Genomic DNA, 18,161 nt, shown 5'->3' on the forward strand with positions numbered 1-18,161 from the left:
ACATTGCATACCATGTTCACTTTACAGTGAGCAAACTGGGGCTTAAGTGCTGGATTCACACAGCCCTTGCGTGCAGTGTGGCTGGTTTTTCATCTGTTGGCTTCCTGCGGATTCATGCCACCTCTGACGTTGAAAGGTCCTACAAGGAAGTAGGAGAGGAGATGGCGGTGCTCGTTGCCAAAGCTAGTCTCTTCTGACCTTTCGTATCTCAGATCCAGGGTGCTGATAGTGCAGTGGGAAGGAATTCAGTGTGGACTCCCGAGGGGGCGTGTGGTACAAAGAATCCCTAACCAGGCTGAGAGACTGGGGATGTGTATCCTGAGCTGCGCGGGTGTAACCTGCAGGCTGCCTTTCTGACCCTCCGTTTCTTTGTCCATAAGATAAGGAGTTTGGGGCGCCTGGGTGGCTCAGTCAGTTAAGCATCTGACTTTGGCTCAGGTCATGATCACAGTTCGTGAGTTCGAGCCCCGCGTCGGGCTCTGTGCTGACAGCTCAGGGCCTGGAGCTGCTTCGGATTCTGTGTCTCCCTCTCTCTCCACCCCTCCCCTTCCTCACACTCTGTCTCTCTCAAAAATAAATAAACATTAAAAATAAATAAAATCTTTAACAAAAAGTTATTTTTTAAAGTGTAATAAGGGAGAAGACTAGTCCTCACAGGAACTTAAATGTATTATAAAGCAACAAGAATTCAAGTAGTGCAGCAGTGGTTCAAGAACAGACAAAAGTTAATGAATACAAGAGGAGAATCAGTAGCCCAAAAATGAGCTTATTTTTTAATTGAAGATTTAATAACGCATGAAAAACAACAGAAGAGAAAAAATCATGTCACGGGGCGCCTGGGTGGCTCAGTCGGTTAAGCGGCTGACTTCGGCTCAGGTCACGATCTCGCGGTATGTGAGTTCGAGCCCCGTGTCGGGCTCTGTGCTGACAGCTCAGAGCCTGGAGCCTGTTTCGGATTCTGTGTCGCCCTCTCTCTGACCCTCCCCTGTTCATGCTCTGTCTCTCCCTGTCTCAAAAATAAATAAAACATTAAAAAAATTTTTAAAAAAAGAAAAAATCATGTCACATATGCTGTTGAAAAAAAATAGATTGGGGGCGCCTGGGTGGCGCAGTCGGTTAAGCGTCCGACTTCAGCCAGGTCACGATCTCGCGGTCCGTGAGTTCAAGCCCCGCATCAGGCTCTGGGCTGATGGCTCAGAGCCTGGAGCCTGTTTCCAATTCTGTGTCTCCCTCTCTCTCTGCCCCTCCCCCGTTCATGCTCTGTCTCTCTCTGTCCCAAAAATAAATAAACGTTGAAAAAAAAATAGATTGGAAAAAAGTATATTCTTATTTTGTGCCATCAATCAAGTTAAATTTCATGTGGACTTAGAAGATTTTTTTTTTAAGTTAACTATAATAAGGGGCGTGAGTAGCTCAGTCGGTTAAGCGTCCGACTTCAGCTCAGGTCATGATCTCACGGTTCGTGGGTTTGATTCCCGCATCGGGCTCTGTGCCGACAGCTAGGGGCCTGGAGCCTGCTTCAGATTCTGTGGCTCCCTCTCTCTCTGCCCCTCCCCCGCTTGTACTCTGTCTCTCAAATATGTAAACATTGAAAAAAAAAAGACTGAGAAAGCTTTAAAATACTTATTAAAAAAAAAAGAAGAAGAAGGAAGGAAGGATAAAGTGTTTGGAATCACTGATTTCTGAGGTCCCTCGAGACCATACTAGTTTTTCATTCACAGGGACAGAAGCCAGGCACTGCAATCCCCCTTGAGGTCACACACCCAGCCCCCAGGTTGTATTGTCTTAGTGGAAAAGACATTCATGGAAAAGAAGACCTATAAATATAAGTCACACACACACACACACACACACACACACACACATTAATGTCTTTGAGATCCATTTAAAATAAAACGAGCTCCTGTCTGCCAATGGTGTTCCTGCCTGCAGGCTTTGTTGATGGAATAGCAGTGCCCTTGACAGTCAAACCTGTCTGGTGTCCTGTGCTAATGCCTCATAAAGTCAGCTGCTGACAGATGAAGTGCTTTGAGGTATAACTTGCATAACATTTGTTATTTAATGACTCTTGCAAAGTCTAGCCAGTGGGCCCTTAAACGTACTCAGAGGCCATTAAAGATGGAATAATTAGAAACTCTAGGAAGGTGTTTTAACATTTATATCCACGCGCATGCACGTATATGTATATATGTGTACAACATAGGCACACTCACATATTAGACATTTTATAGAGTAATAAAGTATATAAGGTAAGCTTTTATTAATATATCTAAATTAATATATCTATTAATATAATATCCATTAATCTGTTAATATATCTATTAATCTATTAATATATCTATTAATCTATCTAAAGCCTATTGGGTAAATAACCCATTTCCAAATATGGTTCAGCTGAGTGACAATAATTAGACAATCCAATGTATAGAATTTTGAGAATTTGGGGTCACATGCAATTGTGGTAAGAGAAAGACAGCTGACGCAAATGATTTTCTCTTAAATTATGGGGAGACTAGAGGCCGCCTGGGTGGCTCAGTCAGTTAAGCGTTCAACTCTGGGTTTCGGTTCAGGTCACGATCTCACGGTTCATGGATTTGATCCCCACATCAAGCTCTGCACTGATGGTACAGAGCCTGCCTGTGATTCTCTCTCTCCCTCTCTCTGTGCCCCTCCCCTGTTTGCGTTCTCTCTCTGTCTCTCTCAAATATAAATAAACATTAAAACAAAAAAGTAAAAATATAAGGAAGTTCTTTGGTCAGCACAGAGCCCTCTTCAGATCCTCTGTGCCCCTCCCCAACTCGTGTGTCCCTGCGTGTGTGCGCTCTCTCTCTCTCTCTCTCTAAAATAGATAAACATTTAAAAAAGAAAAATTTTAGGGGCACCTGGGTGGCTCAGTCGGTTGGGCGTCTGACTTCAGCTCAGGTCATGATCTCACACTCTCTGAGTTCGAGCCCTGCGTCGGGCCTTGTGCTAACAGCTCAGAGCCTGGAGCCTGCTTCAGATTCTGTGTCTCCATCTCTCTCTGCCCCACCCCACTTGCGCTGTCTATCTCTGTCTCTCAAAAATGAATAAACATTAAAAAAAATTTTTTTAAGAAAAACTTTAAAAATATATAAGGAAGTTCTGTGTATGATGTGTGGCATTGTAAGATACAAATGTCCAGTAGAGGTCCTGTAGACTTTTAGGATTATTTCCACACTTTCACAGTTATATAGGTGAGGCTGCAGCAAACATCTTGTGAAATACTCATGTTCTGGCATGCTGATTTCCCTAGGATCAAATTCTAGATACGGAATTGCTAGGTAGGCTTTTGGGAAATACGCGCAAATTGCCTTCCATAAAGTGCGTGCTGTTTGTGCCCTACCACCTAGTAGCCTAGGGAAGTCCTGCTTTCTCAAAACTCTGGCCACATCAGATATTTATTTGTTCATTCATTTATTTATTTTTATGCTTATTTATTTTTTGAGAGAGAACAGAGGAGGGGCAGGGAGAGAGGAGGACAGAGGATCTGAAGCAGGCTCTGCACTGACAGCAATGAGCCCAGTGTGGGGCTCGAACTCATGAACCCTGAGATCATGAGCTGAGCTGAAGTTGGACACTCAACCAACTAAGCCACCCAGTGCCCCAACTATAAATTAAAAAAAAATTGTAATGTTTATTTTTGAGAGAAAGAGAGACAGAGTGTGAGCAGGGGAGGGACAGAGAGAAAGGGGGAGACACAAAATCTGAAGCAGGCTCCAAGGTCTGAGCTGTCAGCACAGAGCCCGACACGGGCCTTGAACCCATGAACCGTGAGTTCATGACCTGGGCTGAAGTCGAATGCTTAATTGACTAAGCCACCCAGGCACCCACATCAGACATTTTAAAAGTTCTGTGATTCGACAGGAAAAGAGCAATTTCATTTTTAATTTGCATTTGCCCAGTAACCAGTGAAGTTGAGTTTGTGCCTTGTCTAGCCATTTGTATTTTTTCTTTGGTTCATTACTGTTCATATCTTGTGTTCACTTTCCTGTTGGGGGTGGGACCTCTCTCTTCATGATCATTGTTATTTAGGTTGCAGATAGATCCCTGAAGTGCGTTGTGTGCTTTTCAAACATTTAGGGTTGGTTATGCTTAGTTTTGTCCTTTTCTGTGTATAAGTATTTAATAATCATGCCATTGCCCCTGCCTGGCGGTTTTGCACAGTCCATTTCTATCCTGCTGGCTCCTGGCCCCTGGCAGTTGTGTACTGGCCTTTGCATTAGTGACGTCACAAGCATAACCCTCTGGGGCTCTGAGCCTGTGACCGTCCTATGAGCTGTAGACTGCCACCTGAAGCATTCTACAGAGGTTTTGCAAAGAAGATAAAATGGTCAGGAAGAGAAGAACATAGGGGTTTCAGAGGAGTGTCTCACGTGATGTTGTAGACAGAGAGAAAGAGTCACAGATGAATATCTACACCCTAGCTCAGGTTATCAGTAAGTCACTTAGGCTCTGGGGCTGCAGTGTCCTCACAGGCCAGGCAGAAGTACTGGATTTTCTCAGTTATGCTTGCCCTCTGCCAATGGACGTTAGGGTTAGGGCTGTGTGTGCTGAAGAATCGAGAAGTGCCCGCCTACCCGGTACCCCAGCACCTCCGGCCACCTGCTCTGGTTGACCAGAGCCCGTCTGAGGCACAGCTGTCAGACTTCCATACCTGCCAGGGTCTGCTCACTTGAGCACTTTTCCATGCCTGTGCCTTTCTCCTTTTCGTTCTCCCTCATCAGGATGTTTTTGTGTTCATTGTAATGTTCCTGTTGTGTGTTTTGCTGTGGCCCACCGCCCCAAAAGCATTTGATTGCTCAGGGTGTAAGTGCGTCCAAGTAAAATACATAGAAGCCATTTAACTATAGATACAAACACACTGGAAAGAGTAAAGGGCTACTCAGTCCCCAGTTAATATTTTTATTATGGTCATCGCTTTGTTGAAAAATTGAGTGGCTTCAGATTGTGTTTAATGGGCAAGGAGACCTAACTGCTTCTGTGAGTGGCATTGGTTTCTATAGCATTCATGCAACGTGATGTGAAATTGCAAGGACTGAGTCAGGACACGGCTGCGCAGTAGAGCTGACGCCGTCCGCCTCTCATTTAAGAGCAGGTCAGGGCCTCACTGCTCCAGCATACTGGGTGCACGTGTGTGTGTGTGTGTGTGTGTGTGTGTGTGTGTGTGTGTGTGTGTGTGTGTGTGTGTGTGCCCCTATGTTTTAATTAGTATTCGATCAGAACCACGGACTCTGTGGACAGGTCTTTGGGTGACATCGGTATGTTTCTGGTTACTGATCTGTATTTACATGGTGAGGTGCCAGGAAGCCTGCAAAATGGAATCAGGTACAGAGAGAATCTCCCTTGAAGGATCTTCTCTTTGTCAGGGAAGATAATAACATAACAGATTACCGTAGACTAGGTGCTTGAACAACAGACATTTACTTTTCACCAGTTCCAGAGGCTGGAAATCCAAGATTGAAGTGCAGCTGACTTGGTTCCTGGTGAGACCCGTTTCCTGGTTTGCAGACAGCTCTGTTCTTGCCGTGTCCTTACGTGGTGGAGGGCAGAGAGAGGGGCCACAAGCGCTTTCCTGTGTCTCTCTCTCTTTTTTTTTCTTTTTAGAGAGAGAAAGAGGTGGGGGGGGGACAGAGGATCAGAAGCAGGCTCCGTACTGACATCAGCGAGCCCGATGCAAGACTCAAACTCATGAACCTTGAGATCATGACCTGAGCCGAAGTCAGACAGTCAGCCAACTGAACCACCCAGGTGCCCCTCGTGTCTCTTTTACAAGGGCACTGTCCCACTGCTGAGGGCTCCATCTTTATGCCCTAATAACCTCCCCCACGCCCCACCCCCTAACACTACCCCCTGGGTGAGAGGGAGTTAGAATTTAACATATGAATTTTGGAGGGTTACAGAAATAAATACTGTGATGTCAGGTAGTCAGAAGGCCCAAGAAAATCAGCCTGCCGGCCTTGGCTTCCTCTCCTCCCTTACTCCCTCCCTCCTTTCTTCCTGTTACCTCACTGAGTCTTTGCTGAAGCCTGCCTTGTGCCAGGGCACTGCGTTAGGCCTACGGACAGAAGTGGGTGTTATCACCGTATCCAGGAGAAGTGATATTCACCGAAAATAACACAGATAAGTTGAGTATAGTTTGGGGACAAACAGGTAAAGATTAAATCCTTATGGGGGTTCATCAGAAGAAAGGCTTGTTTGTCAACAGGTCCTGGAAATGGGGGCACCTGGATGGCTCTTCAGTTGGGCATGTGACTTCAACTCAGGTCATGATCTTGCAGTTTGTGAGTTTGAGCCCCGCATCGGGCTCTATGCTGACTGCTCAGAGCCTGGAGCCTGCTTCACATTCTGTGTCTCCCTCTCTGCCCCTCCCTTGCTTACGTTCTGTCTGTCTCTCTCTCTCAAAACAAAACAAAACAAAAACAAAAACGGGTCCTGGAAACGCTTCATGGAAAAGGTTGGATCTTAAAGAAAATGGGAATGGTGTCCATGGGGCGTATTCTGAAGAGTGTGGATCAAAGCGGAGATATGGAAACCACGAGGCATAAATGGCAGGGGAGGGCCTCTGGCCAAAATGTATGTTGCAGGAACATGCATCCCTGAGGAGTGGCAGGTGGCTTGGGAGGGATGAGAGGGAGTCTGCAAGATCAAGCATGCAGTCTGGCCTTGATCTGGTGTTGATGGCAGGAGGAGCCGGAGGTTTCTGGGGGACAGGGTCAGGCATATCTACTTTCCATGCTAATGGTGGCTAAAGCATATGCATGTTTGTAAAATGCAATAAGGGGAGGACAGAAGAAGAGTGGAAATGCCCAGGTGGCTGATCCTTCCCATGGAATACTTTGCTCACAGTCTGGAAAGGTCACTGCAACGTGGCTTTGCTTTCAGAACATTAGTTTGTGCAAGTCGTGAATAGATTCCCTCTCAAATTTGTTGAAATGGGCATTTCCCAATCATTTCAGTAGGGTTTGATTTGTAGGTGTTTTTTTTTCCCAAATGTTTATTTATTTTGAGAGAGAAAGAGAGAGAGAGAGAGAGAGAGAGAGAGAGAGAGAGAGAGCATAAATGGGGGAGGGACAGACAGAGAGGGGAAGAGAAGGAATCCCAAGCAGGCTCCACGCCGTCAGCACAGAGCCTGATGCAGGGCTTGAACCCATGAACCATGAGATCATGACCTGAGCTGAAATCAGGAGTCAGATATTTAACTGACTGAGCTACCCAGGCGCCCCTGACTTGTAGTTTTAAGGAATTTTAATCTTCTACGTCTGCCTAAAGTTGGCTGTCCTTGCAGACAAACACACTACCTTACAGGGTTTTCAGTCAGGGCTGCAGTAAGTGCCTTAGAGCAAGAGGGAACTTTCTGGGGCAGTGCAGTTGTATTTTGACTTGATTGTGGTGGTGAATACACAACTCTATACATTTACCCAAACCTCCCATCGCTTGAATTTTATGGTGTGTAAACAATACCTTGATAAGATTGTGGTGTGGTCATGGGATCGAGCTCTGAGTCGGACTCTGCACTGAACTTGGAGCCTGCTTAAGATTCTCTCTCTCTCTCTCTCTCTCTCTCTCTCTCTCTCTCTTTCTCTCTCTCTCTCTCTCTCCCTCCCTCCCTCCCTCCTTCCTTCTCTTTCTCTCTCTCTCTCCCTCCCTTTGCCCCTCCCCCTCTTGCATGCATGTGTGTGTTCTCTGTCTCTCTCTCTCCCAAAATAAAAATAAAAGATAAAATTGTGGTGGGGGGTGGGGAGGAATAGAGGCAGAGATGTTCTATAATGTCAAGACCTCCCAGATCCATAGCTAGATTTCTAGGAATACAAACACGTGTTTTTAAAAACTTAAGTGGCTCAGGAGAAAAGTGTGTACATGTAGGGCACAAGATGTACGGTAAACCCAAATTCATGTATCACTTGTTCCCTGTGCCCTAATGTTTGCAGCTTTTAAGTTTTTATCAAGAACAGATCATACCTAATAAAAATTTACGCAGCCTAGATGTTCCGAAAACTATTATTGAGGTAAATGAAGTGTCTGCCGTAATACGATACTAACCTGATTTTTCCTTCTGACTGCTTCTAATGATTTGCAGCGACAGGTTGCAACATTCACCATGGTTCACCCAAGGATGTTCACAAGAGACCATTGCTCCCACTAATAGCTAAAAAGGAGGCATTGCAGGTATAAAATCATAGCTTTAGAGGAACTCAGCAGTCCCTCCTCTCTCTAAAGTCTCTCCTCTTTTCTCCCTTGGCATTCGCTTCATAGTACTTATCAAAAGGAGTTAAAATTGTTTAGAAATTACTATCTGCCTTGCCTTTTAGAGCAGGGTTTGACAAACTACAGGCCAAGGCCCAAATCCCCTGGGCCCAGGGTTTGAGAAGCCTTTCTTGGTGGAGAATGAAACATCAAGGCTTTATCCCTCCAAGGCTGGTACCAAGGGGTACTTAATCTCACTGTATCTTCAGAGGATGATCGTCTGGTTTCGAAGGGACATGCCAAGCCAAGGATCAAAGCTTCAGGTGTAGTTTGTAATACTCAGATCAAGTGGTTAGAACAAGGGGAGAGAAGGAATCTGGGAGGGGAGGGTCCCATAAAGCAGAGATTCTCAGCACTGCCTTGACATCCAGATTCCCAGGAAGGCTTTTGCTAAGATAACAGATTTGCAGGCGTACGTGTCCTCATCAGCCCCTACCTCTGCCCGGAGCTGGCTTCTCGTGGAGTAAGTTCGAGGAGAGCTTAGATTTGTATGTCTGTAGCATCATCCCCTACGTTCCTTCAGAATGTTCTTGAGAATTGGAGGGGTGGGTTCAGGAAGCTGCTTTTTTACACATCTTGGAAAGAAATATGGACAGGGTAACCTCATGCCTGGGAGGGTCGAAAGCCTCTGATAATGATTACGTTTCCCCTGTTTTCTTTGATAGGCTTCAAACTGGTAATAGCTTCCCATGAGCTGCGGAAGGAGCTGCCAGGGTCTCAGAAGGCAGAGAGAACTTTTTACTGTATCTCTTGTGGTTTGTACCGTGTGTCCTGCTTCAGGTATTTCCTGGTCGGACGTGGGCTGACCCATGCTGAGAGTGGGGTCCTGGCTGGCCGCAGGTGCAGCTGGACCAGGGGATCCAAACGCCCATCAGAAGAGACGGCAGGGTGCGCTGGGACTGTGGGGTGACTTGTGGCACACACTCTTGTGTCCTGCGGTTTCAGAAGACTAATCGTGCCCTGCCGGGTCACCTACTTAAAACCTGCAGACCACACTGAGTGCAGTCTGTAGCCAGCAGCGGAGCAGTGTCATTGGCCAGCCCCACTTCCCCCTGAAATCTTGATTTGATCAGTTTGGCTAGTTCTAAAACCTTCCAGTTCGGATCGGGCTTGCCCACTTTGAACTTTGCGCAGAACGTATTTTTAGGAAAGCTGATAACGGAATGCCTGAAGAAAACTTGGCTAACCGAGCACATGAAAATGTCATCTTTAGCCCATTTGTGCCTGTTTCTCACTGGTCTGGAGCTTTCATTGGCAGAGAGAATTTGCCTGATTTGGGGATTTTTGTTCAATCAAAACAAAACAATTCATCAATTTTCAGGGGTTCCTGGGTGGCTGAGTAGGTTAGGTGTTTGTTTGACTTTGACTCAGATCATCAGATCATGATCTCACGGTTCGTGAGTTCGAGCCCCATGTCGGGCTATCTGCTGTCAGCATAGAGCCTGCTTCAGATCCTCTGTCCCCCTCTCTGTGCTCCCCCCGCTCATGCGCCCTCTCGCCCTCTCTCTCTCTCTTTAAAATAAATGAAATAAACACATTAAAACAAACAAAAATTTCCAAGTGTCACATCTTGGAACCAGGAACAAGTGTCTCTCTAGCCACAGAAATGAAAGAGGCCTGGAATAGATTCAAAACACGTGTTCTGAACACAGAGTTGGATGCTTGAGGGGCGGTCACAAATTACGGTTTATAAATCTAAGTATTTTCTGTGATTGGACACTAGTCCTTCAAGAAATCTGTGCTTGTACGTTCTGATTTGGATCCTCTGTGTGTGTGGAATCTCTCTATTAATCTGTTCTCCTCCACTTACTTAACTACAAACGACTTACCAGTCCCTCTCAATTCAGCTTCATTCCTATTTACCACCCAAATTCCTGCAAGCAAAAAACAAAACCCAAAGGGAGCAAGTCTTTTTATCCATCTGTTAAGATAATGAAGAAGTAACATTCATCTGATTTTCTAAAGTGATTGCTTTCCCCGTGTGGCATTAGAATCACAGAAGAGAGAGCCTCTTTGGGTCTGACGCAGAGGGAATAACTTTAGTGGAGACGTTGCAGTAAAGAGATGACTGGATTGAAAACGATTTCAGCGCCCCTCCCCTCCCAGAAGGTGATTCTGCGAGACACGGAACTGGGACAGGACTCATGGAAACCGCTCTCTCCCTCATCACTAGTGTACCTGTCCATGCATTTGGTAGATGTTGTTTGCATACTCGGAAACTGGGATACAACAGCCAGACAGCCTTTAGCCTCCAGGGGCTCACCATCTGGGAAATCCTGTGGTCGTCTGGCATTTCCAAGGAAAGAGTGGGTGGTGCCATTATCCCTGGGTGTTCATGCTGTTGGAGACGTTTCTAGTCGTTTCCGTCCGTTCATCATGAATCGGTTGATTGCCTCTTTTGCTTCCATGCCTTGCCCATCATCGTCACCTTTTCCCACCTTGTTTGGCTCTGAGGGGGTGCTGTGTACACAGAAGACCTTCCTGCGTGTGCTTCACTGCGGCCATGTGTGTGTGCTGGGAGTTCCCTGGGGCACACAAAGATCAGCGGAGACACCAGGGACTCGTTCCGGAGACTTGTACTTGTGGCGTGAGCGTCCCGTGTCTCTCCAGCCACCTGGCTCGTCTGAATGTCCGGTGGCAGTGTTGTTCTCGAGACAGCCTGCCTGGTGGTGTTCCGTGCAGATACAGGGAGAGAAGCTGTGATTTCTAATAAACGGTTCCAGCCTTCGCAAAATCGCCGTCCTCCATACCCACCGGCAATGGATGTGTGCCGCCTAAAACTGTATGTTGACCTCCACCGCTTCTGGGAAGCCTGTCTCTGCCTGGAAGGCAGCACTTCTGAGTCCTACCCGGTTGGCCTGTGGAGTCATCTTGTCCCGTGCAGACCTGGCTTTGCCACATACACTCGCAAGTACTGCTCTTGAACCGTCTCCAGTACGCCAGCCACCCTGGCTGACGTCAGCGGCGGGCTGGCTCCTTTGAACGGTAGGACTTAGCATTTTTCGCAATATTGAAATGAAAGGAGGAAACACCCGAGTGCTGTCTTCCACTGGAAGGTTGCTCTGTCTCTCCCCGTCGTTCACTTGGGCAGTTCCATCCCACGGGATTGTGGCGGTACCCGTAAGCGCCCCGGAGCAGCTGCCACGGGGATGCCCTTCCCCCGGTGGAGGCCTGGGCGGCCCTGCCTGGCTGTGCCGCGCTGTGGCGCGGCGTGGCGCGGCGTGGCGTGGGCGGGGGGTACGCGGTGCTGCCGCGGAGACCTGCGTTCGGGTCTGCTCCGCTACACGGGGCACTCTCCCGTTGGGGGCTCCGCAGCGTGTGGCTGGTGGGGGCCGCCACGTGGATCCCGCCGCGCGGGGGGCTCTGCCGCCTCTGCCTCGCGTGGCGCCCCCGCGCGGTATCCCATGGTGAGGAAATGAGGCTTGGTGACACACTGTCTCTCGCCGATGTCACACAGCTGGTAAATGGTGCTGTGATGGGAAGCGTCTGCCCAGTGAAACCCCAAATGAAATGTGGGCCAGAGCCTCACCACATGGCCTCACACACTGAAGTGCATCAGGAGGAAGAGCCGTGAGCAAGAAATGAGTGTCCGAGTCAGAAGTGACCGTGTGTCCCTCTCCTCTCATTGTCCCTCTGAGCACTTAGGAAAGGAGGACCCTGTGGTACGCGTTACGTAAGTCATCCGAGAGCTAGAAATGTTTCTCTTTTCCTTGATGGAGACGATGGTTAACCCAACTTGCAAAGCAGTGCTGAATTAATTAGTGATTCCAGAGCAGTCTAAAAATGTTCCGTTATGATGGGAATGTTCACCTGCAAAGTCATTTCTCTGAGAACCTGACTGGCTGTGTCTCAGAAAATGCAGCCTCGCAGGGCGCCTGGGTGACTCAGTCCGTGAAGCATCCGACTCTTGATTTGGGCTCAGGTCATGATCTCACAGTTTGTGAGTTCAAGCCCTGCCTCAGGCACCGAGCTGACAGTGTGAAGCCTCCTTGGGATTCTCTGCCCCTCCCCAGCTTGCTCTCTTTCTCTCTCTTTCTCTTTTCTCTTTTTCTCTCTTTCTCTTTCTCTCTCTCTCTCTCAAAGTACATAAGTAAACTTGAAAAAAAAAAAGAAAAGAAAAAAAGAAAAAAGAAAAGAAAAAAAAAAGAAATGGGGTACCTGGGTGGCTCAGTCGGTTAAGCGTCCGACTTTGGCTCATGTCATGATCTCACAGTTTGTGAGTTCGAGCCCCACATCCGGCTCTGCGCTGATAGTTCAGAACCTGGAGCCTGCTTTGGATTCTGTGTCTCCCTCTCTTTCTGCCCCTCCCCCACTTGTTCTCTCCCTCTCTCTGTCTCTCTCTCCCTCTCTCCCTCCCTCCCTCCCTCCCTCCCTCCCTCCCTCCCTCAAGAATAAAAAAGTAAACATAAAAGAAAGGGGAGGGAGGAAGGGAGGAAGGAAAGCAACACAGCCTTGCTCCTTACCATTGTGCACAGTGACTGAAAGCAGCAGATGCATTTGTATGTTGACGTTTGGGTGACCGTGTGCCATGGTGCATGCAATATTTGCTTGTGAGGCTTCAAGAAGATAGCCTGGTCTCCTGCCCTCCGTGGAGGCGCTTATAGCCCAGTGAGGTGAGTGGAGACCGTGAACCACGCAAGCATTGGAGAGTGAGACCAGTCCTGGGCTACGGGTGACCAGGAGTAGAGGGCCTGTGTGAGACGGAGCAGAAACCTGTGGCCCAGAGAGAGGAACCCAGGGCCACAACAGGGCTCATCACGAGCACAAAGAACCTGGAAATAAAACCGTCACTTCTCAGATCTAGAAAGCACAGTTAGACATGGGGCTGACCAGCCGCATCCCCAAATCAACAATTTGAATCAAATCAATCAAGATTTGAATAATACCAGTGTTGATGGGATTCCCTGGGAATTTGGTGTGTGTGTATGTATGTGTCTGTATATAGTCTTTCTCCTTTTGGACTTCTGGTCATTTCTGCCCCTATCACAGGGTGTCTGGGGTCCTGAGCAGCATTTATGTGGCCTTGGGGCGAGGCGGGGGGGGGTTCCTCTTCAGATGAGGTTTGTTTTGCTCGCTGCCCTGCCTCGGACCTTTCATAGCAGCAGGCAGAGGAGAAAACAGCCAGGCGCTGGGGGGAGAGAGAATCCCAAGCAGACTGCATGCTATTGGTGCTGGGCCGGACTTGGGTCTCAAACCCACGACCATGAGATCATGAACTCAGCTGAAATCAAGAGTTAGATGCTGACTTGACTAAGCTACCCTGGCACCCGTCAGCTTTTATTTTAAAGTCTATTTATTTATTTTAGGAGAGAGAGAGCACACACCAGCAGGGGAGGGGCAGAGAGAGAATCCAGATGAGGTTTGTTTTGCTTTGCTGCCCTGTCTCAGACCCAGGCGCTGGGCTCCCGCCTGCCCAGAGGTTGCAGGTGTCCTGGGAGCCTCCTCCTGGAGCAACCTTCTCCTTGATAACGTGTCATTAGCATGTTCTGCATGACAGTGAGTGACCTGAGCTGCATATCAATTGCTGGGAGTCTGGAATGCAGCTGCCTTTTAAAGGTTCCTTTGTATGGCTTGACTCACTGTTCCAGGCATTCCTCGGAGCTACATGGTTAGGCGCCTTTGCTGGCAAATCCTTAAGACTTCTTATTTTCTTACTCTGTGTGGATCTTTCTATCACCATTTCTATCACCATTGGCTTTATCCTTGAAAATTAAAAAAAAAATTTTAATGTTTATTTTTGAGAGAGACAGAGAATGCGAGTGGGTTAGGGGCAGAGAGAGAGAGGGAGACACAGGCTCCAGGTTCTGGGCTGTCAGCATAGAGCCCGATGCGCGGCTCAAACTCATGAGCCATGAGATCATGACATGAGCTGAAGTTGGACACTCAACCAACTGAGCCACCCAGGAGCCCCTAATCTTGAAAAATTTTTCAACATTTAAAAAGGAAGGGCTCCGAGGTGCCTTGGTGGCTCAGTCAGTTAAGCGTCTGATTTCAGCTGAAATCATGATCTCATGGTTTGTGAGTTGGAGCCCCGCGTCGGGGTCTGTGCTGACCTCAGAGCCTGGAACTGCTTCGGATTCTGTGTCTCCCTCCCTCTCTGCCCGTCCCCTGCTCACTCTCTGTCTCTCAAAAATAAACATCTAAAAAATTTTTTTTTATTAAAAAGTTATTTAGAAAATTTCTAGTGTCTCTTAGTGTGTACCTAGTATGTATTTTTTCTTAAATATCTAACTTTCTGAAGCTGGGTTAATATTTTAAACTCTTTTGCTCGGCTGTTTTGTCACCGTGCATCTTCGAAGCTGAGGCCGTGTCTTCAGCGTCTTGAAAGCAGAGACCACACCTGCCCTCTCTCAGGGCCCCTGTGGGATTTGAGCTCTTCCGACCTCTCCCAGATGTGGACGGCTTCCAGCTTCTAGGTGCGGCCGGGTCCAGCCGTGTGTGGCTGTGCTCACGGCCGCACAAGGTGGGGAGCTGCCCCCAGCTGGCTGACGACAGGAAGGGGAGGGACTTGGACATGGTCAGGGTTCTACTCCAGAGCATCCGCTGAAGCTGGAGGGGCCCTTTCCCCGAGGGACACGGTCAGAGGGACACGCACCGGGCACTGGACTTTGTCGTGCAGCAGCCTGGCTGGGGTTGGGGCATCCATAACACCCAGGCTGGGCATCACATCCCAGGAGGCAGGCTCACTGCTGGGCCCCAAGGGGGTGCTGGAATGAGGGGGAAAGCCTTACCTAGCTTGTTAGAAGGGGACGTCACTTACGGGCACCGGTGCTCTGTCTTCTGGTTCCCCCCGTGCTGCCCTCGTTAGAGTTTGCTTTAGCACCTCTGAGGTGATCTCCTCAATGCCAAATTGCTCTTCCCTGAATGGGACGGTCCTTCAGAGGCTCCTTTTATTACTGTGTCAGGTTGGAAGGAACTGTGCTGGCAAAGGCATGGCAGGCTGCTCTGTCACAGAGTTGATAGTGCTTAGCCCGTGACTGAGCGCTGCTTGCAGCGCAGAGAAACGTCCTTGGAGCGTGTGCCTCCGTCCGGGTTTTGCGGAGACCTTCCTGCGTGTGCGTCTGTGCGTACTGAGCACACGCGTATGCGCATCGAATGTGGAGGTAGAGCTGGGAACGGGTAGCAGTATGGAATGATGAGTGAGCCACTGCAGCACCCAAAGTCTTTGTTTTTGTCTCTTGTTTTAAATTTTATTTGAGAGAGAGAGAGAGAGAGAGAGCATGAGTGGGGGAGGGGGCAGAGGGAGAGACAGCAAGAGCGAGGGAGAGAGAGCGAGAGAGAGCGAGAGAGAGAGACTCTTAAGCAGACTCCACACTCAGCACAGAGCCCAACGTGGGGCTCGATCCTTTGACCCTGAGATCACGACCTGAGCCAAAATCGAGAGATCGAGGGTGGGACGGTCAACCAACTGAGCCACCCAGGTGCCCCATGTTTTTCTCCTTTTTAATAATATACGACTGATAGGGGTGCATGGGTGGCTCCATCGGTTAAGCGTCCAACGCTTCCTTTTGGGTCGGGTCATGATCTCACGGCTTTGTGAGTTCAAGCCCCACATTGCACTCCAGGCAGGCAGCATGGAGCCCGCTGGGGATTCTCTCTGTCTCCCTCTCTCTCTACGCCTTCCCTACTCACGCTGCCTCTGTCTCTCTCAAAATAAATAAAACTTTTTAAAACTTTAGGAAAAAAATAATATACTACTGATTTTAAAGGCTTTATTCGTAAATTGATTTGAGGCTCATGTTAGAAAGCTCTATGCCTTTTTGTAAATGGCAACTTTCCTAAATAAGCCACATAAAAATACTGTTACATCAAGAAATAAATATTTCTAAATATAGCCATATGAGATTTTTCACTAGTGTTGTTTTTAAAAATGTGTAAAGGGGACTCCCGGGTAGCTCAGTCCGTTAAGCATCTGACTTGGGCTCGGGTCGTGATCTCGTGGTTCCCAAGTTGAAGCCCCACGTCAGGCTCTGTGCTGACAGCTCGGAGCCTGGAGCCTGCTTTGGATTCTGTCTCGCTCTCTCTCTCTCTCTCTCTCTCTCTCTCTGCCCCTCCCCAACACACTCTCTGTCTCTCTCTCTCTCTCTCTCAAAAGTAAATAAACATTGAAAAAAATTTTTAAGAGGTCTGAACCTTTATAAATAACTAAAGTGTGAATTTTCTTGCCCCACAATGCAACGTGTGTGTGCAAGTACATGTCTGTACCTTAAGTGTGTGCGTGTCATTTTAAGATTTCCCATCCTGTTACGTGAGGTAGCAACATGCAGCCTCCTGTGTGTGCTTGGACTGGATACCTTGCGTCACGAGCGGCGGGGACGGTGTGGGAAAACGTATCTGGCTGTCATTCCCGAAAATGAGTTAAGAAGGTCATCGAGATCTGGATCTAGTCCCGTTTGGAGAGATGCGGCTTGGCATCGTGCGCTCACTTGTACACTTTCTCCCTGTAGACAAGCAGATGTCCGACGGCCGGCAAGCGGTGCGGCAGGACAGCAGGACTCCGGGACGCAGGCCCAGCTCGGTCAGCCGTCTCCCGCCTGGGGGGCTCCGGAGGTGCCCCCGGAGGCCCGCGGCCGAGCGGGGACCCTCCCTCGAGACTACAGATCCTCGGAGGGCGCGCCCTCGGCCCCGCACACCCGCGGGCAGGAGCCCAGGCCCTTGAGCGCCGCGCCCGTCCCCAAGCAGCCAGCCCCGCGGAGGCCGCCGCCGCCGCCGCCGCCCAAGCGTGAGCCCGGGCAGTTGGGGGGCCTGGCCGGCGGCACCCCCAGCGGGCCCCCGCCGTCCCCCGAGGCCCCGGACGCGTGCGCCCCCCGCCCGGCCCTCGGCCAAAGGCCCGAAGACGGCGAGCGCGCGGGGCGGCATGTAGACGGGCACCCGGCCGGGCCTGAGAGCCAAGCCCCGCTCCCTTCCTCGCTGCGGGCCCCGCGCCCGGCCGCCGTGGAGACTTCTCGCTCCCCTTCGCCCCAGTTCGCCCCGCAGAAGCTCACGGACAGACCTCCCCTGCTGGTCCAGGACGAGAGTTCCACCAAGTAAGGCCCTGGCCCCGCGCCTGCCCTTCCCTGGGCTCCCGCGGGAGGTTTCCCGGGCGTCGTTCCTGGGCGGTGTGGGGGCGGTGTCTGGACCCCATGGGGGACAACCCACAGCTCCAGGGGTCAGGTGGATTTTTAACTTGGGGTCGGGGCGGGGGTGCCCTGTTCTCCAGGAGCAAAGGGGATGTGCCGCAGGTGCGGACTGTCCTCTGTCCCCGTGGTCCAGGCCCAGCGGTGGTGTGTGCCTTCCCTCCGGGCATCTGCCCATGAGGGCTGTGCTTTCCCTGAGCACTTGTGTGGTTGGAGAGTCCCGTGTGCAGTAAGCCTGACGCCTTCAGGAGACTTCGGTGTTTTTCATAATGTCCAGTATTTCCACACATTTTGTAGGTTTATGTTTCTATTTTTGAGAGAGAGTGTGAGCAGAGGAGGGGCAGAGACAGAGACAGGGGGAGATGGAATCGCAAGCGGGCTCCACGCTGTCACCGCAGAGCCCCAGCCAGGACCCATGCGGGGCTCATGTGGGGCTCACGCAGGGCCTCACACGGTCAAACCGTGAGATCAGACCTGAGCCAAAGTCAAGAGTTGGACGCTTCACCAACTGAGCCACCCAGGTGCCCCAACACATTTTCTTTCTGTGTCATGTGTGAAAAGCAAAGCTGGTATACACATGTTATGAAGGCAGAGGAAAAACCCTGTTCAACTCCATGGCGCTGCTGTTAGAATTTCTGACGTGGACTTGTCTGCCGTGCCCGTGGAGATGTTGATGAATATGGTCAGGCCGGGACCGACTGGTCCCAAACGCTGAATGTTTCCTTTTGCCGTCCTCTCAGAGTGCCTTTGAAGAACTGGGAAAGGGCAGAAGTGCAGAAT

The 18,161-nt window shown here is 49.6% G+C and overlaps 1 protein-coding gene across 1 annotated transcript in view; it reads left to right on the forward strand.

Moving 5' to 3' along the window:
• Window positions 1-18,161, forward strand: part of LOC124525806 (protein Shroom2-like) — a 90,076-nt gene that overhangs the window by 56,799 nt on the left and 15,116 nt on the right. The window contains exon 6 of the mRNA XM_047098388.1: window positions 16,713-17,291. Within this exon, the coding sequence (XP_046954344.1) occupies window positions 16,713-17,291 (579 nt within the window). The remainder of the gene's footprint in view (window positions 1-16,712; window positions 17,292-18,161) is intronic.

Source organism: Lynx rufus, unplaced genomic scaffold (assembly GCF_022079265.1).
Source record: "Lynx rufus isolate CCGP_SWC_20201006 ecotype Redwood Valley unplaced genomic scaffold, mLynRuf1.p SCAF_48, whole genome shotgun sequence".
Classification (NCBI taxonomy): domain Eukaryota; kingdom Metazoa; phylum Chordata; class Mammalia; order Carnivora; family Felidae; genus Lynx; species Lynx rufus.